The sequence below is a fragment of the Ovis canadensis genome, chromosome 2 (assembly GCF_042477335.2).
Source record: "Ovis canadensis isolate MfBH-ARS-UI-01 breed Bighorn chromosome 2, ARS-UI_OviCan_v2, whole genome shotgun sequence".
NCBI lineage: Eukaryota > Metazoa > Chordata > Mammalia > Artiodactyla > Bovidae > Ovis > Ovis canadensis.
The window spans coordinates 181,799,500-181,826,086 of NC_091246.1; the positions used below are offsets into that span (position 1 = coordinate 181,799,500).

General features: G+C 41.1%; 1 protein-coding gene and 1 non-coding gene across 4 annotated transcripts in view; one reads left to right on the forward strand and one right to left on the reverse strand.

Annotated features, from left to right (window-relative positions):
- Positions 1-26,587, reverse strand: part of MGAT5 (alpha-1,6-mannosylglycoprotein 6-beta-N-acetylglucosaminyltransferase) — a 405,616-nt gene that overhangs the window by 133,295 nt on the left and 245,734 nt on the right. For all 3 annotated transcript variants that reach the window (XR_011254571.1, XR_011254572.1, XM_069577718.1), the window contains exons 7-11: positions 22,052-22,123; positions 19,102-19,263; positions 16,752-16,921; positions 10,984-11,118; positions 3,697-3,830 (exon numbers count right to left, since the gene is read on the reverse strand). Coding sequence is in view for 1 of the 3 variants with exons in the window: in XM_069577718.1 (XP_069433819.1) it covers positions 3,697-3,830; positions 10,984-11,118; positions 16,752-16,921; positions 19,102-19,263; positions 22,052-22,123 (673 nt within the window). In the remaining 2 variants the exon portion in view is untranslated. The remainder of the gene's footprint in view (positions 1-3,696; positions 3,831-10,983; positions 11,119-16,751; positions 16,922-19,101; positions 19,264-22,051; positions 22,124-26,587) is intronic.
- Positions 5,734-5,833, forward strand: LOC138434891 (small nucleolar RNA SNORA5). The gene has a single exon (XR_011254950.1). It is a non-coding gene; the product is annotated as a small nucleolar RNA SNORA5 (small nucleolar RNA).

Genomic DNA, 26,587 nt, shown 5'->3' on the forward strand with positions numbered 1-26,587 from the left:
ACGGTGACAGATCCCCTGGCACGGGGCAGCGGCAGCCGGGCTGCATTCCCGGTGCTCTCCTGAAGTCTCACCTGAGGAAGAGCTGCACGAGCAAACTTTCAGCTTCTTGCCAATTTGATATGTGGGACATGGGATCTTGGTGCAATTTTAAAATGTACTTCTCTTATTATGCGTGAGGTTAACATGTTTCATATATTTGCAGCAATATGTTTCTTTTTTTCTCTGGACTGTTTTTGACCATTTGCCTACAGGATTGTAGAACATTTTCATCTCAATTCTTGGTAGCTCTTTATATATCAGTGATATTAACCCTCTGGAACAGAATATGCTATGGTGTTATTTTTTTGATATTGTTGTTTTTGGCGTACAGGTCTTTTTTTAAAGGCAGTCAAATGTATTGGCTTTGCCCCTGATTCTTGCTGAATTCTGAGTCATTTAGAAAACTATCTCCTTCCCAGGTTAACAAGAACTGATCTATTTTTTTCCATCTTTAGTCATATTTTAAGCAGTGAATGGATTTCAATTCAACCAACACTTTCAAATCCTCCATTCATAGAAAATAAAATAGGTTTCTCAGGACTCTGAATCCCAGCATTCTAAATGAGAACTTATTTTCTGGAAAAGCCTCCTATGTTTATGCCCCAGATGTAGGGAAATACCATCCCATGGAGGGTATAAATATACCATGTCATTTAAGCAGTTCTGGCCATTTGGCACAACACGGCTAAACATTGTATTTATGTGAACTAACAGATAAGTCACCCCATTCTGGCTCCTCCAAGTTGCACGGCCGTGTCTCCCCATGCTGCCAGCCACCTGTCACCCACCACCCCTATATTAGTTTGCCCCCTGAATTCTGCCCCAGGAACAGACTACGAAGCAGGATGACAGCGCTCCAGAAGCAGTAACAGTAATGTTTATGACGCATACAGAACACTTCCACACACCTCTCTGAGCTAAAAGGAACACTGAAACACGAGCAGATTTCCCCACCTGCCACAGCCCTTAATTCTTCTTCCTTCTCTCACTGCACACTCAAGGAGCAGTCCAGTGTATTTGTTGTTGTACTCAGTGAACCCAACAAAAGGTCACCTTTAGGTGGCTGTTCGTGAGGGGAAGGGGTCAGCACACGGGGAAAAGGTAAGGAGAGGGGCCTTGTGGGTATTAACAAGGGAAACAGATCAGCTTTCAGATAGTAATTCTAGGATGGAAAGCTCTGGATTAAAATTACTCCAAGAATTTAGGAAAACAGAAATCTGCACTCTGAGTGTACGAATGATCTGTTTAGCTTGGGGGAATGGTCATTTCCAGAATAGGCATTCATCTCATCAAGGGGAATTATGTATAAAAAAGATCTTCATGACCCAGATAATCACGAAGGTATGATTACTCACCTAGAGCCAGACATCCGGGAATGTGAAGTCAAGTGGGCCTTAGGAAGCATCACTATGAACAAAGCTAGTGGAGTTCATGGAATTCCAGTTGAGCTATTTCAAATCCTGAAAGATGATGCTGTGAAAGTGCTGCACTCAACATGCCAGCACATTTGGAAAACTCAGCAGTGGCCACAGGACTGGAAAAGGTCACTTTTCATTCCAATCCCAAAGAAAGGCAATGCCAAAGAATGCTCAAACTACTGCACAATTGCACTCATCTCACATGCTAGTAAAGTAATGCTCAAGTTTCTCCAAGCCAGGCTTCAGCAATATGTGAACCATGAACTTCCAGATGTTCAAGCTGGTTTTAGAAAAGGTAGAGGAACCAGAGATCAAATTGCCAACATCTGCTGGATCATCAAAAAAGTAAGAGTTCTAGAAAAACATCTATTTCTGCTTTATTGACTATGCCAACGCCTTTGACTGTGTAGATCACAATAAACTGTGGAAAACTCTGAAAGAGATGGGAACACCAGACCATCTGACCTGCCTCTTGAGAAACCTATATGCAGGTCAGGAAGCAACAGTTAGAACTGGACGTGGAACAACAGACTAGTTCCAAATAGGAAAAGGAGTATGTCAAGACTATATATTGTCACCCTGTTTATTTAACTTATACGCAGAGTACATCATGAGAAATGCTGGGCTGGAGGAAGCACAAGCTGGAATCAAGATTGCTGGGAGAAATATCAATAACCTCAGATATGCAGATGACACCACCCTTATGGCAGAAAGTGGAGAAGAACTAAAGAGCCTCTTGATGAAAGTGAAAAAGGAGAGTGAAAAAGTTGGCTTAAAGTTCAACATTCAGAAGACTAAAATCACGGCATCCGGTCCCATCACTTCATGGGAAATAGATGGGGAAACAGTGGAAACAGTGGCTGGCTATATTTTTTGAGGCCCCAAAATCACTGCAGATGGTGACTGCAGCCATGAAATTAAAAGACGCTTACTCCTTGGAAGGAAAGTTATGACCAACCTAGATAGCATATTCAAAAGCAGAGACATTACTTTGTCAACAAAGGTCCATCTAGTCAAGGCTATGGTTTTTCCAGTGATCATGTATGGATGTGAGAGTTGGACTATAAAGAAAGCTGAGCACTAAAGAATTGATGCTTTTGAACTGTGGTGTTGGAGAAGGCTCTTGAGAGCCCCTTGGACTGCAGGGAGATCCAACCAGTCCATCCTAAAGGAGATCAGTCCTGGGTGTTCATTGGAAGGACTGATGTTGAAGCTGAAACTCCAATACTTTGGCCACCTGATGCTGAAGAGCTGACTCATTTGAAAAGACCCTGATGCTGGAAAAGACTGAGGGCAGGAGGAGAAGAGGACGACTGAGGAGGAGATGGTTGGATGGCATCACCGACTCAATGGACATGGCTTTGGGTGGTGATGGACAGGGCGGCCTGGTGTACTGCGGGTCATGGGGTTGCAAAGAGTCGGACACGACTGAGTGACTGAACTGAACTGAAACAATAAATTTATCTCTGGCATGAATACTCTCAGACTTGGCATTTGGCTTTACAGTCCTCAACTAATTGTAAATGAAATAAAACTGCAGGCAGGTAGACTGATGGCAGCAGTGAGAAATGGTCAGTGTGGGAAAGAAACCCACACAAAAAAATGCTGAGAGGCTACAGCCGGGGCCAGTGTGTTCATCATCCTTTAGTCTGTCCATTACATCACTTTGCAAAATAATCACTGCTATTGGCAACAAGACATCACATGAGCAAGAGAGCGTAAGATTTCATCCTGAGCCCAGGGTTTAACAAGTCGGTAAGGTATGAAACAGATTTTTAAATCATTCTATCTTGAAAAGGCTGGCTCTTTCTTAATAAAGTTTGATGCCTAAAATAATGAAGGTTCAATTACAGTGTTTGGAAAAATGTCTAGACACGGAAGATCTCATTCTTCCTGAATCATCAAGTGGACCCTAAACAGGGTCTGTGTGGTAGGAAGCATGTTTAGTGTCTGCCAATCAAAGACCACTGAAAGTCTTCCCAAGTGGTTTCCAGTGATACTTTAGTATTGAATATTTTTCTCCAGAACATTTCCAAGGCTTTTCACAAAATGTTCACAGAGCCTTTCAATTCTAGTTTAAAAAAATCCAGTTATTCTCAAGTAAAAGGTTCCACAGCACACATTTTTCTACAGCTAAAGACCCCAGGAATCACAAATGCAAACACATGGCAGCCTCATTTCTTCTCCCATTTGTCTCTGATGGGAGTCTGGAAAGTAGAGCTGAGACATGACTACTCACGGAACATGGTGTAAAACTGCTGTGGGTTCAGATTCCACTTGCCCCAGGGCGTCTTGTGGCCTTTCAACTGGGCATAGTTGGCATGGTTGAACTCTGGCTCTGTGCCAAACGAGTCCAGAATTCGGAGCATGCACCTGAAAGATAAATGATGCCATGAGTAAAATAACAACCTTGACCCCAAAGTCAAAAGACCAAAAGCTCTACCCTCTCTCTCTCTCTCAGGAACTACCAAAGATGGACAAATTCTTTAAGCAAGAAATACCACTGGGCAGGAATCGAGAGGTCTTACACTAGCCTGTCTACTAAACATCCCCAGGTGAGCCAGAGCCGATGTCCATACAATCTGCTTTGGACAAGTTGACTAGTCACAGAAGATGCTCAAATACCAGTGAAATAAAAAGTTCCCTAAAGCTAGAACTGTAGAAGGCCATGGTCACTGCTGTGCCCCTAGCCAGGGCCGAGCATACAGTGTTGGCTGTTAATGAACAACTGTGGAAAAAGAAAAGAATTAACATTTTTAGAGGTTACTATGGTATGAATGCTAATCTCCATCCCCCACCACCAGCCCCCCACCACCGGCAATTCAGCAATTCATATACTGAAATCCTAAGGAGATGGTATTAGGAGGTGGGGCTTTGGGGAAATGATAAGCTCATGAAGGTGGAGCCCTCATAAATAGGATTAGTGCCCTTATATAAGTGATTCCATAGAACTCCAGAGCCCCTTCCACAGTATGAAGACACAATATGAAGTCTGCCACCTCTCCTGACCATGCTGACATCCTGATCTCAGACTTTCACTCTCCCCAGTATGTGAGCAATACACATTTACTGTTTATAAGTCACCCAGGATTTGGTTCAGCAGCCCAGGCACACTGAGACAGAGGTCTTATTCTGCTCAGAGCACAAAGCTTGCTCTTCTTCAACAATTATTCAAGATTTTCATCAACTGACTAGAGTACAAGATTTTTGGTAAAGCTTAGAGTCTCACTCAGTAGGCAGTCGTGATTTGTATGTATTTGATAGTAGCAGGACATTATTGTTTTCTCCCAGAGCTCAAAATGAATTGAAACTGAAGATGTTTCATTTGGTTATTCCACCAAAGCCTTAGAACAGCACCAACCAAACCCAGTGTATTGCCTGTTTCTGTGTGGTCTTCTAGCTAAGAATGGTCTTTACATTTTTAAATGGTTAAAAAAGGGAGAACATTTTGTGGTGTGAAAATTACATGAAATTCAACTTTCAGTGTCAAAAATAAAGTTTTAATTGAACTAGTCAAGCCTAGTTGTTTCTGTATGTCTATTGATTACCTAGAGTAAGAGTAGAGTTTGGTAGCTAAAATGGAGACTACATAACCAAGCAAAGATTAAAATATTTATTATCTGGCTCTTTACAGATAAAGCCTTCTGATCATTGCTTTGGAGTACATAAAGAATGATCAATCAGAAGAAAGAAATCAATACTAAAACAGAATTTATTGATTTTGGTTACATTTATATCATCACTGATTTTCAAGACACCGATGTAAATTTAACTCACGACTGGCCAATGAAACAGCACTATTTTCTGTATCTATTATTATTTCAGCACTATTATTATGTATTAATAATAATTGTGAATGGCTCTTACTGGACCAATAAGCATAACAGTAAAGAGGGATCAGAGCCCACATTTTAGAATCAGATGATGACAATAACTTTTTTTTTAATTAATTTATTTTTTTAATTTTAAAATCTTTAATTCTTACATGCGTTCCCAAACATGACCCCCCCTCCCACCTCCCTCCCCACAACATCTCTCTGGGTCATCCCCATGTTTCAGTTTCTGTCTTCCTTCCCCCACTAGTAAGAAGTCCATCTTTCAGTCAGTTTTACGTCAATGCATGATGCAGAAAAAAAGAATGCAAACACCTGACTGAATTTTCCAGGAAGAGCAATATTAAGTTGTCATTTTAGTGTGATGATTCTCACAGTAGCATTATCTGTCTAGACAAGGAAGAAAAGAAAGAGGGAAGGAAAGGTGGAAGGCGGGTAGGCCATGACCACAAGGTAAAATACAAGCTGACCACAGAAACACTGTCCTTCCAGGTCCCCATATGGTTCTCAAGGAACAGGGGATCAAGCTAAGGACAGAATTTATATGTACGTGTAACTGGATCACTCTGCTGTACACTTGAAACTAACGCCATATTGTAAATCAACTATACTTCAGTAAAAAGAAAGAAAAGAAAAGAGCTGGGATGATGGCAGCTCTGTAGAAGGTCGCTACAGGAAGGGGAAGGACACACACTGACCTGTGGGACTGGGGAAGGTTCAGCTCCCGAGAGACGAACAGAGCTGGGGGTCAAAGGTGACAGTGCTCTGGGCAGGCGCGGCAGGGAGAAACCAGCCACCCTCCTCACAGAAACCTTTGCCTTGGAGGCTTTCGCTGTCTACACTTGTTTGGAATGGACTCTAACACTCTCTAGCTTGTGATTCTATTTTTAACTTAGAGTTTTGCTGGTGTTATTTTATATTTGGATAATTAAAACAAACCCTGATGAGTAAAGATGCCTGGCAGGAGCCTCACACTTGAAATTCTGGACTTTTAGACGTGGTCTAAATGTATGCTACGTGATGCTGGCTTCTACTCAATGGAAGACTACAGAATGACTGATGATGGGATGTCTCCACTTGTCTCTAAACTTGTAGCTCTACATACTCAAAGCTTTGATCTGGGAATTGTCCTTTTTCTCTTCTTTTTGAGCTTATCTTGGTTTGTTTTACAAACCAGAGGCAAGAGACTGATCACTGTCTATGACAGGGGAGGCTGAACATTATAGTTTTCCCTCTTCAATCACTTTCTACATCTGTGTGTTTTGGAATTGGGTTTGTGTTGTTAATATTTATGCTGTTCCTCTAATGCCTTTTCTGTGTCTGGAGCATCAGGAACAGACTGATGACTTTAAAAGATATTTGCCTCGCTGCCCGAGGCAGCTGGCTTCCTAACAGGGATGGCTGCAGCAATGCCAAATGATTCCTGGAACATTCTCTCTGTGCTAAGCCCCGCTATTACAAGATTGGATACTCACAACCTCCTTGCCAGGATCTACTTTCTAATTTGGAGGTTGATGCGAAACAGTGTATCTTGGGCTATTTGCATCTCACTTTCCTGTGTGTTCTCAATGCCCAGCAAAGGCCTCACATGAAGCAAAACAGATATGAGTTTCGCAGTACCTAGCAGGACGCTAGTTGCATGTAGATATTCAATACACGTTTAATTGAATGCCCTCAGTGCAGTTTAGTCACTCAGTTGTGTCCGACTCTGTGCGACCCCATGAACTGCAGCACACCCTGGGTCCCTACATAAATTGGACAGAATTTATATTTTTTCAAGATCAACAAGACTCATAAGTTTGTGCCTAAACAAAACATCAAATGATAAACTTTACATTTAACAGAATTCCTATCATCTTCCATTACCCATGATGAACACAGGGAGCACCACTAATTTCTAATCTTTAAAAGGAAAAGAAATAGGCAAGAAACTTTCTAGAGAAACTGCTTGGCCTTTGGATGAGAATCTCAGATTTATCACACCTCAAAGACACCAATGCTAAAGTCCTAACAGACCTCCTGCCAGTTAATATCACCGACACAGATGATTTATTAAAGAATGGAGGGATTAACATTACACTCTCCCATAAAATCCCCTCTGAGATAGAGCCTTTTCATCCAACAAGAATCAAATACCCATCAGCAGTGACCATTTTAATAATAAAATCATCCTTTTTAATTGACCTAAATGCTACCACCGAGAATATATTTCCATCCAGACAGACTTTCTTAATGATGAGAATATGTGAGTCCAGGGACTCTCAAAATGCCCAGTTCCTTTGGCGTGTTTATCAGATGCCTGCCACTCGCAAAAGCCAGAGAAAAACAGCTCTTTCTTTCTTGTTTGTAATGCTGTTGCTAAAAAGAAAAAAAACCTTATTCACTGATAAGGCCTATTAACCAAGGATAAAGATGGCTACTCCCGTATAACAGAGAACATTTATCGTGGTCTGAAGATTTGAAAAGAAAACAAACTGCCATCCTGGACCACTCCAGATTTATATTTTGTTTTTGTTTTTTAAGAAACTACAGGCACACCTCATTTTATGGTGCTTCGCTTTTTGCATTTTGCAGATACTCATTCTTTTTTCAATTTTTTAATACAAATTAAAGGTTTGTGGCAACCCTGCACTGTCAGATGTTGGTTAGCAATTTTTAGCAATAACCTATTTGAAAGAGTTTCCTTTCCCTTTCCAGTTTTACTGAAAAATAACTGACGCACAGCACAGAATGTTTCAAGTGTATAGCATAATGATTTGACTTATATACAATGTGTAATGAATACCATAAGCTTAGTAAACAACCATCATTGTAGAGATACAAAATAGTTTCTTTTCCTTGTGATAACAACTCTTGGGGCTTGATCTCTTAACAGCATTGGTAAGTAACACAGCAGTGTTAATAATATTTATCACATTATATATTACACCCCTTACTTATCTCACAACTGCAAGTTTATACCTTTTGACTACTATCCCCCAACTCCTCCTCCCCCACTCCCCACTTGTTATAACCACAAAACTGACCTCTTTTTCCATGAGTTTGCCTTCATCTTTGTTTTTGAAGTATAACTGACCTATAACACTATGGCAGTTTCTGGTGCGCAATTTAGTGATTCCATATTTCTGTGCATTACAAAATGGTCAGGATAAATCTCATTACCATCTGTTACCATATCACTGACTATATTCTCACACTGTGCATTTCATAACGGAAAGTATTTTTAAAATTAAATATGCACTTTTTTTTTTTACTCATAATGTTGCACACTTACAGTATAGGGTAAAAACAACTTTTATATGCACTGGGAAACCCACCCCCCTCCCAAAAAAGAAACAAAACAAAAAAAACTGTGGGACTCAATTTATTGTGGCATTCACCTTACGGCAGCTGGATTTGATGTGGATTCAAGTCGCCCTTCCTCCCGGAATGCTGGCAGCTATCACCTTGCTATGGGTGGGACTGGAGATAGAGGGGCTAGAGCTGAAGTTGGGGGTGAGGCGGGGCTTCCTCTGGGCTAGGCGGCCGTCACCTTCCTATCAGAGGTGATCTGATCCTAAGGTTCTGGAGCAGAAGTCCTGAGATTTCGGGTCAAGCTGGCTCTGTTCCTATCTATCTGGCTGCATGGGGCAGCACACAGTATCTTTGCTGCATCATTCGATATTTCTGTTCTGGTACGTGGGCTCTAGTCACGTCTCGGGCTCAGCAGTTGTAGCATGCAGCTTTAGTTACTCTGCAGCCTACGGGATCTTAGTTCCCTGACCAGGGATTGAATCCATGTCCACTGCATTGCAAGATGGATTCTTTACCACTAGATCACCAGGGAAGTCTCATCTGTTCCTTGTTAAGTGTGTGCTTTCCCCTGTCCCAGCACTGGGACCCTCACCCCAGAGTGCGCAGTGCTGAAGCAAGGGCAGAGGGTGCAGGCTTTCAGCCTGTCAGCCAACCACAGAGAGCCGAGCTGTCTCTGACATGCTCTCTGTGTGGGCACTGTTTCCCTTCCTCCACTGAGATGTAGGCTTGGGTCCAAGCACCTTCTGCTGCTCTCAGACAGCCTTTTGCTGCCCCCAGTCTCCTCTGTTTCTGCCTATTTGTGGCGTTGCTGACAGGTGGAGCCTGCGTGCCCAGGTATTTAGGGTGAGCTGCCATCAGAGATTTAGGCTGCTTCTGATGCGCTGCTTGAGGAAGCGTCAACAACAGCCACTGCCGCCCACTCAGGTTCCACCCTGGGACCAGGTCGCCTCCGTGTCCCACTGTTTTCCCTCTCTCATCGTGGCCCCCCTGGATCCAGGGCCATGCTGTGACATGGAGTAAGAGGGGCTGGAGCATTTAGTCAGCTAGGGCTGGCACACACTGAAGCAGCTGCAGGAAGCCTCTGCTCATCCTCTCTGCCCTGCCTCATGGGCAAGCCCGGCACACGTGCTCCTCACAAGCACGGCCTAAGCTTCCCACAGATCTCCTGTTAGTGCTGGTGGCCCACCAACTTAACAACGGGGCTCATCTCTCTCTCGGGGAGGATCCCACGACTCAGGGCCCCAGTCTGGCTCTTACCACTTTCCGGAAAAGGGCAGTGTCCCTTTTCTGGAGCCCCCTCCCAGGGATCCCTGCCTGATTGCTTTTCCTTCCTTCCTCCCCGATTACATGTGGGTCTTTCTTACAGTCTTGGTCATATGGGACTTTTTCTGCAAGCTTCCAGTTAGTTTTCAATGAGAATTGTTCCATGTTTAGATGTATTCTGGATGTGTATGTATCAGGAGACAAATTCCACATTCTCCTACTCCACCATCCTGATCAATCCTCCTATGACTCCTCATTAATAAGAATTATTCAAGTCAAACTGGATACTTTATTTTGCCTGCTGAACACTGAGACTTACAGCTATTCTCATGCAAGTGTTAAAAGTAGTGTCGGGGGGATATATGTATACCTATGGCTAATTCACATTGTTGTATGGCAGAAACCAACATAATGTTGTAAAGCAATTATCCTCCAATTTTAAAAAAGTAGTATCTGAGACACAGTAGCATCAAACTAAGCCTCTCTTAGAAAGAGTGTAAGGAAATTGAAAAATTAATAAACTTCATTATAGAATTCAATGCTTGTGTACCATGTAAAACTATTTCAAATACTAAGTCATGGTCTCAAATCCACATATAGGGAAATAGTGAGATCTTCTACTAAATAATAAAACTGTGCACAGAGTAACACTGAACTCTAGTCATACTAAGCATAAGGCTTATCTTTAAAAATATAAGACCCTAGCATTTAGACAAGATACACCCAGCTTTTTATTCCAAGAATGATAACAATACTGATGGAGGAAAGGGAAGAAATGAGTCATCATCTCAAATCTAAAGAACACAAGAAATGACACTGTTCATATTTTATCAAAATTGTTATTTGATTAAATGGATGAGATTAGTGTATGCAGACAGAGACGCAAGCTAAGTGTTAGGGGAGGAAAAAAGAAGGCTGGACATTTGGATTCTAGTCTTAAATCAGTGAAACTAATGAAGAATGTTGAAAGTCAAAAGATACCATGGAGAATCTGAACTTCAATTAGGAATGAGAAACACTCTACACAGCTCAAAAGATAATATTCGATAAGCTTTTTCTACCGGCAACCATGTAACTCCTGTTAACAAAATAAAAAGCTCTAAAAATTTAAGAACAAAACAAGTAAGAGCACTTACTGGTAATGAACCCAGGATGGTCCAAGGGTTTTCTTGAATTGAGCGAGTCCTACAATATCAATATAAATGAGCTCAACAATTCGATCTCCTACAGTTGGGCAGCCAGATCTGTTTCCAACAACCTTCTTCATTATTCTAGAGAAAGAACAGAAAGAAGAAAAAAAGAAAAACAATTTACTACAAGCACTACACTTAGCAACTTTAATAGGCAAAGAAACATCCCAAGAATGCTTATCAGGGAGAATGACATGGCTGTTCCCAGTCAGCTGCCTATCCAAATTCTGCCCAGTCATCAGGTCTATCCAAAGCCTCGATTCTGAGTCTTGCAAAAGCAAATGGTGGTATACAAATACAGCCTTAGAAACCAAAAAAGATCTGGGTCTCAGTCTATCTCTATTTAATCTGCTGGTCAAGAAGATTATGGAGGTCTTTAAGCATTGGTGAAAGGGCCAGATGTGTTATTTAAACAGATAATTGTGGAAGCAACATGGAGCAATGGTTCCCAAATGTGCCTGCACATTAGAATCACTCGGTGATCTTGGTGGATTTTCCTAAGCCCAGGCCATATGTATTCCAGACAACATAAATCATACTCTCCAAACTAGCAGCCATGAGATCTTAGGAAGTTAACTTCTCTGAACCTTTCCTCATCAAAAACAAAACAAAAAGGATTAGATACGGAGAAGATGGTAAGACAGAAACCTCTCGGGAATTCTTTTTTTTTTTTTTTTTCCCGGGAATTCTTTAGGTAGTTGAAATAGGTATTGAACGGCAAGTACACATACTGGATACTCAGTACCTATCAGTTTCTCCCAGAGTCTGTTCTTATTATACAGCCCTTACTGACCTCCTTCTATTTCAATACAAGCCTCTACAGTACAAACTTCTTTCTATACTGCACTGTACAGAAAATAGTTTGGTCAAGAAAATGCACTATCATAGCAAACACCTTCTTTCAACAAAATAAAGAGATGATTCTACACATGAACATCAACAGATGTTGATGTTAATCAGTATACCATACTGATTATATTCTTTGCAGCCAAAGATGGAGAAGCTCTATATAGTCAGCAAAAATAAGACCAGGAGCTGACTGTGGCTCAGATTATGAACTCCTTGTTGCCAAATTCAAACTTAAATGGAAGAAAGTAGGGAAAACCACTAGACCATTCAGGTATGACCTCAATCAAATCCTTTACAAGTATACAGTGGAAATGACAAATAGATTCAAAGGATTAGATCTGACAGACAGAGTGCCTGAAAAACTATGGATGGAGGTTTGTAACATTGTATAGGGGGCAGTGATCAAAACCATCCCCAAGAAAAAGAAATGCAAAAAGGCAAAGTGATTGTCTGAGGAGGCCTTACAAATAGCCGAGAAAAAGAAGAGAAATGAAAGGCAAAGGAGAAAAGGAAAGATATACCCACCTGAATGCAAAGTTCCAAAGAATAGCAAGGAGAGATAAGAATGTTTTCCTAAGTGAACAATGCAAAGAAATACAGGGAAACAATAAAATGGGAAAGACTAGAGATCTCTTCAAGAAAATTAGAGATTCCAAGGGAACATTTTACACAAAGATGGGCACAATAAAGGACAGAAATGGTATAGACCTAACAGAAGCAGAAGATATTAAGAACAGGTGGCAAGAATACACAGAAGAATTATACAAAAAGATCTTCATGACCCAGATAACCACAATGGTGTGGTCAGTCACCAAGAGCCAGACATCCTGGAGTGAGAAGTCAAGTGGGCCTTAGAAAGCATTGCTATGAACAAAGCTAGTGGAGGTGATGGAATTCCAGCTGAGCTATTTCAAATCCTAAAAGATGATGCTGTGAAAGTGCTGCACTCAATATGTAGCAAATTTGGAAAATTCAGCAGTGGCACAGGACTTGAAAAGGTCAGTTTTTATTCTAATCCCAAAGAAGTATAATGCCAAAGAATGTTTAAAGTACTGCAAACTGCACTCATTTCACATGCTAGCAAAGTAATGCTGAAAATCGTCCAAGCTGGGCTTCAACAGTATATGAGCCGAGAACTTCCAGATGTACAAGCTGGATTTAGAAAAGGCAGAGGAATCAGAGATCAAATTGTGAACATCTGTTGGATCACAGAAAAAGCAAGAGAATTCCAGGAAAACATCTATTTCTGCTTCACTGACTATGTTAAAGCCTTTGTGGATCACAACAAACTGTGGAAAATTTTTCAAGAGATGGGAATATCAGACTACCTTACCCATGTCCTGAGAAATCTTTATGCAGGTCAGGAAACAACAGTTAGAACTGGACATGGAACAATGGACTGGTTCCAAATTGAGAAAGGAGCACGTCAAAGCTGCATATTGTCACCCTACTTGTATAACATATATGCAGAGTACATCACGTGAAATTCTGGGCTGGATGAAGCACAAGCTGGAATCAAGATTGCTGGGAGAAATATCAATAACCTCCGATAAGCAGATGACACCACCCTATGGCAGAAAGTGAAGAGAAGCTAAACAGTCTCTTAAAAAAGTGAAAGAGGAGAGTGAAAAAGTTGGCTTAAAACTCAACATTCAGAAAACTAAGATCATGGTGCTCCGTCCCATCACTTCATGATAAATAGACGGGGAAATAATGGAAACAGTGACAGACTTTATTTTCCTGGGCTCCAAAATCACTGCAGATAGTGACTGCAGCCATGAAATTAAAGGCCACTTCCTCCTTGGAAGAAAAGCTATGACCAACCTAGACAGCATATTAAATAGCAGAGACATTACTTTACCAACAAAGGTCCATCTGGTCAAAGCTATGGTTTTTCCAGCAGTTATATATGGATGTTGAGAGTTGGACCATAAAGAAGGCTGACTGCCAAAGAATTGATGCTTTTGAACTGTGGAGTTAGAGAAGACTCTTGTGAGTCCCTTGGTCAATCCTAAAGGAAATCAATCTTGAATGTTTATCAGAAGGACTGATGCTGAAGCTGAAACTCCAGTACTCTGGCTACCTGATGCAGAGCCAACTCACTGGGAAAGACCCTGATGCAGGGAAAGACTGAAAGCAGGAGGAGAATGAGACGACAGATGACAAGATAGTTGGATGGCATCTTCGACTCAATGGACATGAGTCTGAGCAAGCTCCAGGAGATGGTGAAGGACAAGGAAGCCTGGTGTGCTCCAGTTCACATGATCACAAAGAGTCAGACACGACTGAGCTACTGAACAACAACAAAATACTGCTCTGTGCTATTCGCTAATTTTTTCTCTTATGTCTAATTTTTCCTTCTGACTAGACTGTATTTAAGAACTGGCACTATGGTTTATACTTTTTCATTATCCTTCCATCCATCCACTAACATAAACCTAATCACCTATTTAAACCCCCGCTCGCACTCAGAGCCAACATACTTGATTGTAGGTGAGCTTCACATGGTGAAGCATATAACTGCTAACCATACTGCCATCTGCCCAGAAATTGGCCATTTATCTATTTATCCCTGCTCACATCCCTTAACAGTCCTTAACCAAACTATGGACACCCTACTCCAAAGGACAAGAGTCATCAAAGGCCTCTGCCTACAGCTCCTCAATGACACTGCTCTAGGCACCCTTTTCTCTACTGGGTTTCTGAAAGAACCAATTTCTGACCGAGAATTTGAAAAATTTTTTCTGTAAAGGGCCAGGTAGTGAATACTTTCATCTTCACAGGCTACATATTCTCTGTCACAGCTATTTAACTCTGCTCTTATAGAAGGAAAGCAGTCATAGATAATATACAAACAGCGGGTGTGGCTATGGGCCCATGAAACTTGATTAATAAAAGAGGATCCCTGTGCTATACCTGAGAGCATCAACAGAGAGTTATGCCTGAGCCTTACCCCCAAAAGCTGGCATTTAATTAGTCTGGGATATGGTCTGGGCTGAGGGAGTCTAAAAAGATCTCTAGGTGATTCTAATGTGTAGGCATGTGTGGGAACCACTGCTCCAAAATTAATAAACACATCTGGCTTTGACACCAGGGCTTCAAGACCTCCATGATCTTCTTGACCAGCAAATCAAGTCTCTGCCTAGTAGATCCCTAATATGACTTTTTGGGCCTCCCTAGGGAGTACCTATCCCCAGAGCACCCACCCTCTCTCCCATTGATCTCTTCACTTATTTGTTCAGTAAACAGTTATGAGTACCTGCTGTTCTAGGTGCTCAATACACAGTGGTGAGCAATAGTCACACTTTCTCCACTCCCTGTACTTATCATCCTCACCTCAAGTAGTACTAATCACAGTGCAATTAGTGTCACTATTGTATAATGCATCAGTTGTAATTATCAAAAGGTTTGCATCTCCTTGACCACAGGCTGATCATCTCTACGTCCCATATCAAGGACCAGCCCAAAGGAGGAGGTGAAGGAATGACCGTACAATGTATGAATACACCCACTCCAGAGGTTGTGTCCCCAATGTGTTTTTTTTAAAGAAGCAGGGCAAAGGCAATGGCAGGCAGCTACTAAAGAGTGGTGAAGGGCTCAGAAAGACCTTGGGTTTCTCGAGCTTTGAAAGGAGCATTGTGGTTCCGTGGTCAAGAGCACAGGCTTTGAGGTCAGAGAGACAGAGGGCTCAAATCCTGGCTCTCCCACATATCCTCAACAGGACCTTGAAGAACCCATTTTTGGTTTGAACCCCAGTTTCCTCATCTTTAAAATGTAGAAAGCAATAGTACCTACTTCTAGGCTTACACTAAGGACTAAATAAAATATAACATATGAAGTGCTTAATATCTGGTGCACAGGAAGTGTTCAACAAATGTTAGTTCTAAATGGGCACTATCAATATTATGGCTGTCATAATTGGTGACATATGATATTTTCACCATCAATATCATAACTGTTGATATTACTGCTATATAACTAAAGCCCAGATCATGGTTTCAGCACATGGAAACCATTTAACAAATGAGAGCTGACATTGTTTTATTGATAATACTGCTTTTTCATCTCAATACTGCCTCTATTCCTGTGTGGACCTTGGACCTAACACAGTGACCTCGCTGGACAATAATGTAGGAGCAAGGTGGGACATATGCTGTCTTACGTCTTCCACCTCTAGAATGTCCCTTCAAGTGTTTTCTTTTGGAACAGTTGACATATTGCTTCATGCTAACTTGGCTGTTGGGTAGAGTCTCAATGGGCAGTTATCCAAAAAGGAGGAAAGGAGAGCTAAGCACTTCTGCTTGGTCAGCCGTGTCAGTCTAAAAGTGATTAACGGCGGATTCAAGCTAGAAGCACATTTCAATGAAACCAAAAAACCGAGGTAGAATTAACAGACTCAGAGTTGCAAGTGGGCTAATTGAAATAGGATTGGAACAGTGCTTTCGAGAAATTCATCTTCTCCAAATTAAATTACAAACAGGAACCTGCCCTGTTTGAAGATTTAGGAAGTGTGATGTTGAGGAGGGAAGGGTATACATTTCAGCAAGAGACAGGGAATTAGGAAAGTTAACAATGTTTTGTGCTGCAGATGTTGGAAGCACCTGTAACAGCAGAGAATAAGCTCCTTAGTTTGAATTTTCTGGCATTCATTTATCAAGCCTCTGGAGCTTGAAGCTACAATGAAAACATATTAGCCTTTTCACAGTGTATGTATTTAGCTCCTGAAAATAATCTTCTTATCTCCTGTTTAGTGAATTATCACTTTCATTTTTCTCCACAAGAAATTACACACTAATAGAGGGCTGTAAGAGTTTACAATTTCTTTTTTGTATGCTGATTTTAAAATTGAAAAGTAATCTCCTTACTCCTTGAGCTCTGCCAGTGAAGCTGAAATCCTAATGTCATGGCCCAGTAAGTACAGAGATGTAATTAAATCACTCCACTGAACTAATTCACCAAGAGGGCCACCACTGAAAGCTGTCTCTGCAATCTTAAATCCAGATTCCTTAGTCAGGAGGCCCAGGTGAACAAGGACCTGAAAAAAAAAAAGAGGGACATACTGATTCTCATTGGATCAAGTACAAATTCCACAGTAACCTACCAAAAAACCACTCACCAATTCCAAAAATAAAATCTCAACATGGGGTAAATAATTTTTCTAGAAGTTAAATAGAAAGAAAGGAAATGACCTCTCATTGTTGTTTTAGAGAAATAAAGTCATTTCTGCATTCGGTATGGCTTTGGACAGATAATCCTGCTTTCCAAAGGTAAAAAATCGGGATTAAAGGACAGTCAACCAGGACAATAAAATATCTTTTAACAATACTGGGCTTTTTTGCCACAGACGGAATATTTTTAAGCTATTAACATGATAAATTTCAAACACTAACAAAAACAGATATGACAATACAGTCAATTCTGATGTACTTAACAATTACTGACTTCAACAATGATTAACTCCTGACAGATCTTATTTAGTATACACCCCTCACTTTCTCCCAACCCCTCCAGCTTATCTTGAAACAAATCTGAGAGAGCCTATCATCTGTAAAAATCTCAGCTGGAATTTCTAAAAGAAATACATTTTCACTTAAAAAATACAACTGTAATATCACTGTCACCCCTAACACAGCTATTAATTTCTTAGTATCATCCAATATCCAGTTAGTGCATACACTTGCTCAACTGTCCCTTATTTTTCCCAAGAGCAGTTATTTGAGCCAGAATTCAAATAAAGTGCATAAACTATAATGTCTCATACCTCTCTTAGCCTTCTCTAACTGTAGCTTAACTGTCTGATCTTCCTTTCTGGGAGGGAGAGGGGCTTGTAATTTACTTGTCAAAGAAACTGGGTTGTATTTCCAGAAACCCTCTAGGTTTCACTGACTGTAAAACAGATTTTTCTGTCTCTTGTATTTACGGTAAATCAATAACTACAGCTGCAGCCATGATCAAATTTGTATTTGATTTTTTGGGCAACACTACTTCATAGGTAGTGCTGTGTACTTCCAGTGGTAGGAACAGTATCTGGGCATTTCTGCTTTGTGGTGTTTGTAGCTACTGATGATCACTAACTAGATGCATTAATCCATTATGGCTTGCCATTGATGACATTCTATCATCCCTTCTGCATTCATTAGCTGTAATATTGGTACTTCTAGAAAGAGAAAACTATCCCTCATGGACAGCTTACATAAGAAAAAACCTGGTAAATACCTGATTATTTCCTTTTACTTATTGGTTTTCAAAATAACAGATTTGTTCTTTAGCATTCTCTAATGATGACAAAGGAAGATTTTTTTAAAAAATATGTGTATTATTATACACGAACATGAACATAAGTATATTTGATGGGTTTCAGTACACTGCAGTTATTATTCTTACTGATTACCAAATTGTGCCACCTTGGGCAATGGGAGGCTATTAAAGTTGGCTTTCAAGTTCTTTGAAAAAATTCTAGTAGTCTTTGATAATTTCTTTTTTTTCATATATAGAAAGATATTATGCTCACATGAGATTCATATTTAATACATATCAGTATGTTTTAGCTGACAGTGAGAACAGCATTCAGTATGGGTTTCCAGGTGTAAATTCAGAGTAGCAAGGCAGCTTTTAATGTGATCCAACTGACTGCAGTCTGAAGGAAAACAGTGATGTTAGCTTAACTAAACCTAGGGTATAAGAGCTTCACACTCAGGGATATTACAAGGGTTTCCCAAGCATCTCGTGAACATCAAAACAAACTTGCTCAAGTTCAATTTACAGTATTTCTGTCTCAGGAACACAAGCAGAACCGCCACCAAACACAGTAGCAGTGAGACTCACCAGCTGGTTGCCCAAATGGCAGAAAGGACAAATACCCAGAGTATGAAACTGTCATGATGATGTAACAGGAAGTTCTTTAAGGTTGTATTCAAGTAAAGAAAAGAGAATTAAACTTCCTGATGCTACTGCGAGTGAGTCAGAGGGTACATAGGAAAACCTCACAGGCAGATATTCTGCCTGGCTTCACTGAAGAAAACCGTGTGCTAGTTCCTGCTAAGATTGTTGTAAACCGGGGAAAAAGCCCAAAAATGGCTGTACAGGAAGACTCTGTGTGGACTCGCCCCCAGGGAATATCACTGGGGACATGACATTTCTCTTAGTCTCGTCTCCATGAAAATCAAATTTTCAAGAAACTGGCATTCAGCTGAAGTGAATTAATCAGAAACTCACTTTCTTCCGCTTTCTCTTCTCAAGATTCTGCTTCATTGCCAAAGACTTGATTGCTTGGATCCACGCATCAGCCATTCGCCGGATCCGCAGTCTCATCCATCGGAATTCTTCATGCTTTTTCATCATACTGTAGAGAATATTAACATCTGTACGAATTTCTGCCTAGAAACAGAAATTTAATAAAAATGAATAGGAGATAAGAAGCCCAAAAGCATAATGGTTTTCATGATGTGACGTTTGAAAACTTGAAAGAGAGAGTCAATTAAACATGTGGCTTCAAAAGGGAGTCTGGTTCACTGAAGAGCTTTTCTTGAAGGTCCTGGGGCTGCAAATTGAGGCAAAGGGTCACTGACTGCTGCTCTGCTATATAAGGGGCATCATTAAAAAATTGGAAGTGGAGAAAAGCAGCACAGGCATTGCCAAGCCCTGAGCTAGGTCAAAATGTGTATTTTACAGTGAAATGTGCTTGATGCATCTTGAAATTGTCTGCACCCGAATTTATTGGCCCTTTGGATCTACTTTGGGGGAGCAGACTCTTGGGAAAACTGAAGTTTATCCTTAACAGGCTACCTGCCATTGTGGAGGCTGCTACAAAGCCTCATTCCATCTACAAAGTAGGAAAATACATGCTAACCCTCTAGTCTTGCCCCAATCCAAATAAGCAAAAGTTTATTATTTTCTACAAGGAATTTAAAAGCCAGGAATATCACTTTACTATTGTAACTGAATAAAATTTTGAATTCAAGCCAGAATAACTTAAAAGTCAGAAAGAGTATTTTTCTACAATAGCTGGATGTAATCAGTGATTGAAAGAACAGGGAGAAATAATAACATTAGTATTCTTTTCATATAACATCTAAAGAAAGCATGCTGAACCCATCTTTCAGCAGTCACCATAATTGATTCTAAACACTCATCTGACCATGCCATGACTCAGTTATGTCCCAAGAATCCCATGGTCTAAGTGAGGCTCAGCAAACTAGCTCTTTGACCAAATCTTTCTCAGTTCAGTTCAGTTGCTCAGTTGTGTCTGACTCTTTGCAACCCCACGGACTGCAGCATGACAGGCTTCCCTGTCCAACACCAACTCCTGGAGCCCATTCAAACTCATGTCCATTGCGTCATGTGATGCCATCCAACCATCTCATCCTCTGTCGTCCCCTTCTCCTCCCGCCTTCTATCTTTCCCAGGATCAGGGTCTTTCGCGTGAGTCGGTTGTGCGCATCAGGTGGCCAGAGTACTGGAGTTGCAGCTTCAGCATCAGTCCTTCCAATGAATATTCAGGACTGATTTCCTTTAGGATTGACTAGTTGGATCTCCTTGCAGTCCAAGGGACTCTCAAGAGTCTTCTCCAACACCACAGTTCAAAAGCATCAATTCTTTAGTGCTCCGCTTTCTTTATGGTCGAACTCTCACATCCACACATGACTACTGGAAAAACCACAGCATTGACTAGACGGACCTTTGTTGGTAAAGTAATGTCTCTGCTTTTTAACATGCTGTCTAGGTTGGTCATAGCTTTTCTTCCAAGGAGGAAGTGTCTTTTAATGTCATGGCTGCAGTCACCATTTGCAGTGATTCTGGAGCCCAAGAAAATAAAGTCTGTCACTGTTTCCATTGTTTCCCCATCTAGTTGCCATGAAGTGATGGGACCGGATGCCATGATCTTCGTTTTCTGAATGTTGAGTTTTAAGCCAACTCTTTCACTCTCCTCTTTTACTTTCATCAAGAGGCTGTTTAGTTCTTCTTTGCTTTCTACCGTAAGGGTGGTATTATCTGCGTATCTGAGGCTATTGATATTTCTCCTGGCAATCTTGGTTCCAGTTTGTGCTTCATCCAGTCCAGCACTTTGCATGATGTACTCTGCATATAAATTAAATAAGCAGGGTGACAGCATACAGCCTTGACGTACTCCTTTTCTGATCTAGAACCAGTCTGTTGTTCCATGTCCAGTTCCAATGGTTGCTTCCTGACCTGCAGACAGATTTCTTAGGAGGCAGGTCAGGTGGTCTGGTGTTCCCATCTCTTTAAGAATTATCCACAGTTTGTTGTGATCCACGCAGTCAAAGGCTTTGGTGTAGTCAATAAAGCAAAAGTATATGTTTTTCTGGAATTCTCTTGCTTTTTTGACGATCTCCTTCTTTCTTGATGATCTTCCTCACTGCCTGTTTTTCTACATAGTTTTGTGAGAACACAGCCATGCCCACTCATTTGCATATGGCGCGGGCTGCCCTGTGCTCAAGGTCAGAATTGAGTAGGTGTACAGAGACTTTCTTATGGCCTACAAAGAGGAAAGTATCTACTATCTGGCCTTTCACAGAAAAAGTCTGCTGACCTCTGAGGGAAAGAATAAGGGCTTGAGTTTTTAATATGAAGCTTTTCAGAGCCCCTACCTACCTTTCCCATCTCTTCTTCATTCCAGCTCATTCAGACCCCTATGGCCTTGTCCCAGGCGCTTCTCCTGAAAATGCCAGGCTCTTGTATGGGCACCTTTTTACCTCACATCTGAGACATCTTTCTCTCCTTGATTTGGTGTAAATCCATTCATCACTTCAAATTCAACTCCAAGGTCATTTTCTCTTTACATCTCTCCTGACCCACGCAGGCTGTGATGGCCACTTCCTCACTAATTTCCACGGGCCTGTGTTTCAGTGTCGACACGGGTGCAGTCACCATTTACAACCACCACCTTCATTACCAGATCACTGAGCACCTCCAAGTCTGGTACCAGGTCTTACTGACTTAGGAACCCTCAGAGAACTGCTCAATAAATAAACATAATGCTAACGGGGTTGATGTGGCCACTCAAATTTCCACAGGGCTAGGGACAGAAGTTCTTCAGTTTACTATTAATTCAGATTACAGCTGGCATCTCTAAAAGTCTCTACATGTATCACTTGGCAGCAGCCCCAAATCACAAGCCAGGTAAGAGGTTTCCAAAACCACTTACCAATGAATTACGATCAGCTTCTTCATAGGGATTTTTCGCTCTCCAAGGTAAATGGGGACACCAATTTTCAACCTGAAAAACAGGAACCAGAGACTCTAAGTATGCCAGTTCATTTGCAAATGAATTAATGTCTGTGCCAAGCTGGAGCACAGCGCCTTGTACACAGAAAGTGGGTTATTATTAATACCATTATTAGTCAGACTCCCACACTCTTAGCTAGCAACCCAGAGAGGTCTGCTCTCAGATGCAACAATAACCAGTCAAGGTCCCAAGGAGCCTATGATTACACTGTACATCCATCCTTCAAAAACTTCATAATGACTAGTTCCTTAATCATTTAATCTTCATAATTCTATGCAGAAGGAGAGGAGGGCTCTTATGGTAGAAAGTTAAAAGATCTGAACACTGCCGCCAGGGGACAGGAATGCAAAGGTGCTTCTGTGCCATTTATTTAGCAGAAGGACAGGAATGATTTGTTATTTGCTCTGGCATGTCTGGAAAGGTAACAGCAAGTCATCTGACGCACAGAACTCCATCATTTATCTCCAAATTAGGAATGCAACTGAGAGTTTAAGGCTAACGGATCAAGGCTTCCCCTCATTTCGTGGCTGTTCACTTCACACTATCTCAAGGAACAGGGTGATAAAACCTATTGGAAAGAGAGATGAGGAAAGAAAAACACCCTTCAGCAATCTTGCGAGAGCCATTGTGGAAGACTGATTGTTCTGTCAATGCACCAGAGTTTAGAGAGCAGGAGAGGAGGAAAGAGAAAGCAGAAGTACCAAATTTTACAGGAAAGGTTACCAAAGAAAAACAAGGCAGATTTACACTTTCTAGTAACTGAAGAATGCACTGACTGATATTGACGTCTACCCTCTTTGCCAAAACTGGCCATATAATTCCAAGACAGCATATCACCCATTCACTAATATGAGATTATTAAAGATGGTTAATAAACAGGAAATGAAAATAATGTTTCTATGGCCAGGTGGACCCATAAAAATGAACAGAGCCAGAGGGCGGGGGGCATCCTTGGAGGATCATGGAGAAAGCAGGGATGTAAGTGAAGTTAGACTTTCAGGTGAGCAATGCAAAGTCAGACAAGCTGGTTAGCCTCCCAGCTCTGGGCGAGTTTTCAAAGAAAGCAGTTTCACTACTCTAGAAATAAGGCAAGGTGATTTTGACTAGGACCCAAAATAATTGGGCAATTTGCATAAAGCCCTCTGCTGCTGCAAGTGATCTGAAAGCAATATGCAGAGGGTAGCTAAGTTTGGGGGTGGGTGGAATTCCTGGATAGGAAAAGTATCATATTCTCTTTTCTTTTTGTGGAGTGAAATTAGATTTGACCAGCTTTGTGAATGGCTTCAGAGACTCAAAAGGACTGCTCATAAGAAAGGTTGCAATGGTTTTTACTCATAAGAAAATAGCAACTTGCCTGAAATGCCTGTGTCTGAACACTGAGCACTTATACAGCAGCATCACCATGAAAGGCAAAAATCACAAAGGAAAAGCACTCTAAAAGTGAGAAAAGTGAGGAAGAACCAGCAGAAAAGAAGCCTCCAAGGGGATGAAGCTGGTCCCAGCAGCACTGCACACATCTGTGCCTTGTATGCTTAGGCTGGACTGAATTATTTAATTCAAATTAAATTTTTGTAAATGGACTCAGTAATGACAGTGCTTTAAAGCATATTTATACCATGAAGGATTCAAATAGATTGCTGACCTGACTGCGAGAACTTCCATTGCACAAAAAAGCACGAGGATAAACGAGCAGGGCAAAGAGTCATAGTCAATCCCATATTAAATAAATAAAAAAATGCACACAGCAGCATGTCAGAATAAAAAATGTCCTCATGAAGAGCATGATAGGGAGAGATGAGACATGACTATGAATAAAGAAAATCAAGCAAAAGGAGACACATTAGTGAGATCAGATAAAGGAGAGTACATTCATTCCTCTGCCCTTCGAAGAATCTTCCAAAATTTACTCTGATGAAAATACAGTCCAAGGTGATCTTCTAAAGTATGAGTTCCCTACAAAATACTCAAGACTTTAATTCCTCTTTGAAACTGATCATTTATCTCAGTTCCTCTTACTCTAAATCACTGGATAATACCATGTGAGATTTCAAGGGCATCTCAGAAGGTATGGGAAATGGAGTCAGTGTATTTTGAATTTAGCAAGAAATCTTACCATTACATACACACTCATAATAGAGGAAAAATCCATTCTGAATATCTTGACCCAGAATGAGGACAGTGGGTTTTCAGGGTGGCTGTTTCTGTACACAGTGATAAGCTAACTGGCTAACAAAATAATTAAATTATACATGAATCAATTACTCCATGGGGAGTGGAGTAAAAAACAAACACACACATTTCTTCCTGAAATCTCAGTGGATTACCAGGACTGGAAGAAAGCCAGCGCTGGCAGTAACTCCACGTATTGAAACAAAACAGCCCTCAAACGAGCAACATTTTCCTAAATAAGAACATCATTGACAACACAGGGAAAAATCTTGTTCAGGGATTGTAATTCAACTTCCTCATCCCTAACTGTTTTGTCCAATCTACTCTGGCTCCCTAAATGTGTTTAACCACCCAGCATATCATCCTACCTAAGAAAGCTGGACCCCAGGGAGAGCCCCCTGTCTTCCTGATCTGGAAGCTCTTCCACTTTAACTCATTCTCATCATCTTAGTGTTCTTCTGGCTCTCAGAACCCCAGGGCCCTATTTCTGCCTGTGGTCACCTACTGGCTTGGCTACAATTTTCCAACTGCAACCTCAGAGCTCTCTCTGGGATTAATCTGCGGTGCTGGACCCTCCCACTGCCTACCCTCACCTCTACCCAACTCCTGCAAGCTGGCAAGTCCTCAGTCAAGCCCTCTGCCAGGGAAGGGAATAGGCAGCCTTAAAATCTCTCACAAATCACTGTAGTGAGTCTAAGAATTGAAAATCATCTAAGTTTAGGGCAACATGCATGCAGCAATCAATAGAGAAGCAGAACCATGACTATAATAACCTTTGATTTGAAGGTGAAACTTCTATAGAACTAATCTTTTTAGTGCACTAGCCCCAGGCTACAAAATGAAGAGGCAGGGGAGGAGAGGGTGAGATGTATGGAAAGAGTAACAAGGCAATTTACATTACTATATATAATGATAGCCAAGGGGAATTTGCTGTATGGCTCGGGAAACTCAAAACAGGGGCTCTGTATCAATCTAGAGCGGTGGAATGGGGCTGGAGATGGGAGGGAGGTTCAAAAGAGAGGAGATATATGTATACCTACAGCTGATCCATATTAATAACAAAATTCTGTAAAGCAATTATCCTTCAACAAAATAAAAAAAAATATGAAGAGGAAGAAGAAGGAGGCAATGGCAATCCACTCCAGTACTCTTGCCTGGAAAATCCCATGGATGGAGGAGCCTGGTAGGCTGCAGTCCATGGGGTCGAGAAGAGTCAGACACGACTGAGCGACGTCACTTTCACTTTTCACTTTGATGCATTGGAGAAGGAAATGGCAACCCACTCCAGTGTTCTTGCCTGGAGAATCCCAGGGACTGGGGAGCCTGATGGGCTGCGATCTATGGGGTCGAACAGAGTCGGACACGTCTGAAGCGATTTATCAGTAGCAGCATGAAGAGGAAATAGAACCAGAAAAGACCAGCCAGGCTAGACTTTTGGAACATGAAGGCATCTTCCAGAGAGAGGGCACAAAGAATCACTTTTCTTGAGCAAGGAGATCTAAAATTAACCAATTTTATTTTTGACATTCCTCCATCCAATGATTTAAACTTCTTTGATCCGAGAAGGTTTTGCAGCTTCATCAACGTACAACGTAAATCAAAGCAAAGTTCCTAAACAGACATCAGGTAGGTCATACTTACTTTCAAGCTCTTTCAGATAGACAATTCTTACATTTAAGAAAAGAGACACTACCAACAGAGATGCCTACAGCGCGAATTGGATTTTAAACACGGAAAAGAAATTATAAAATTACAGCAAAAATGAGTAGGAGATTTAACGTACATCTACGTGTACGTCTGCAGGACTAGACTTAATCTCTGCAGTAATATTCTATTCTTTTGAAAGAATAATAATCAGGCTCTGACATGGCCTCTTCTCTCATGGATAATGTGAAGGGTTTTGCTTTAATGAATCACTGACATACAGAATTTCACCAGTATTTTTCCAAGAGTTAAGTGTGGTCAAAAAGTAAATACGCAAAATGCATAAGAAAAGTCTAAGATTACGTCTAGAGGTTGATGTCTTGGATGCTTAGGATTCTCTTCTTTATGTAAATTTTCATATTATGATTTTTTTTTTACAAAGAACATTTATTGAGTAATTTTTAAAGACATTACATTATATAAGCATACAATCATTGACTGAAGGTTTATAGTTCAGTGCATCTGGGAAAAAAACAAATGAACTTGACTGTATCCCATCATTTAATCCCCTGAAGTGCCCTACAAGGTGGGTACCATGCCCAGATTACACGTGAGGAAAGCAAGACTTGAAGGTGCTGAGAA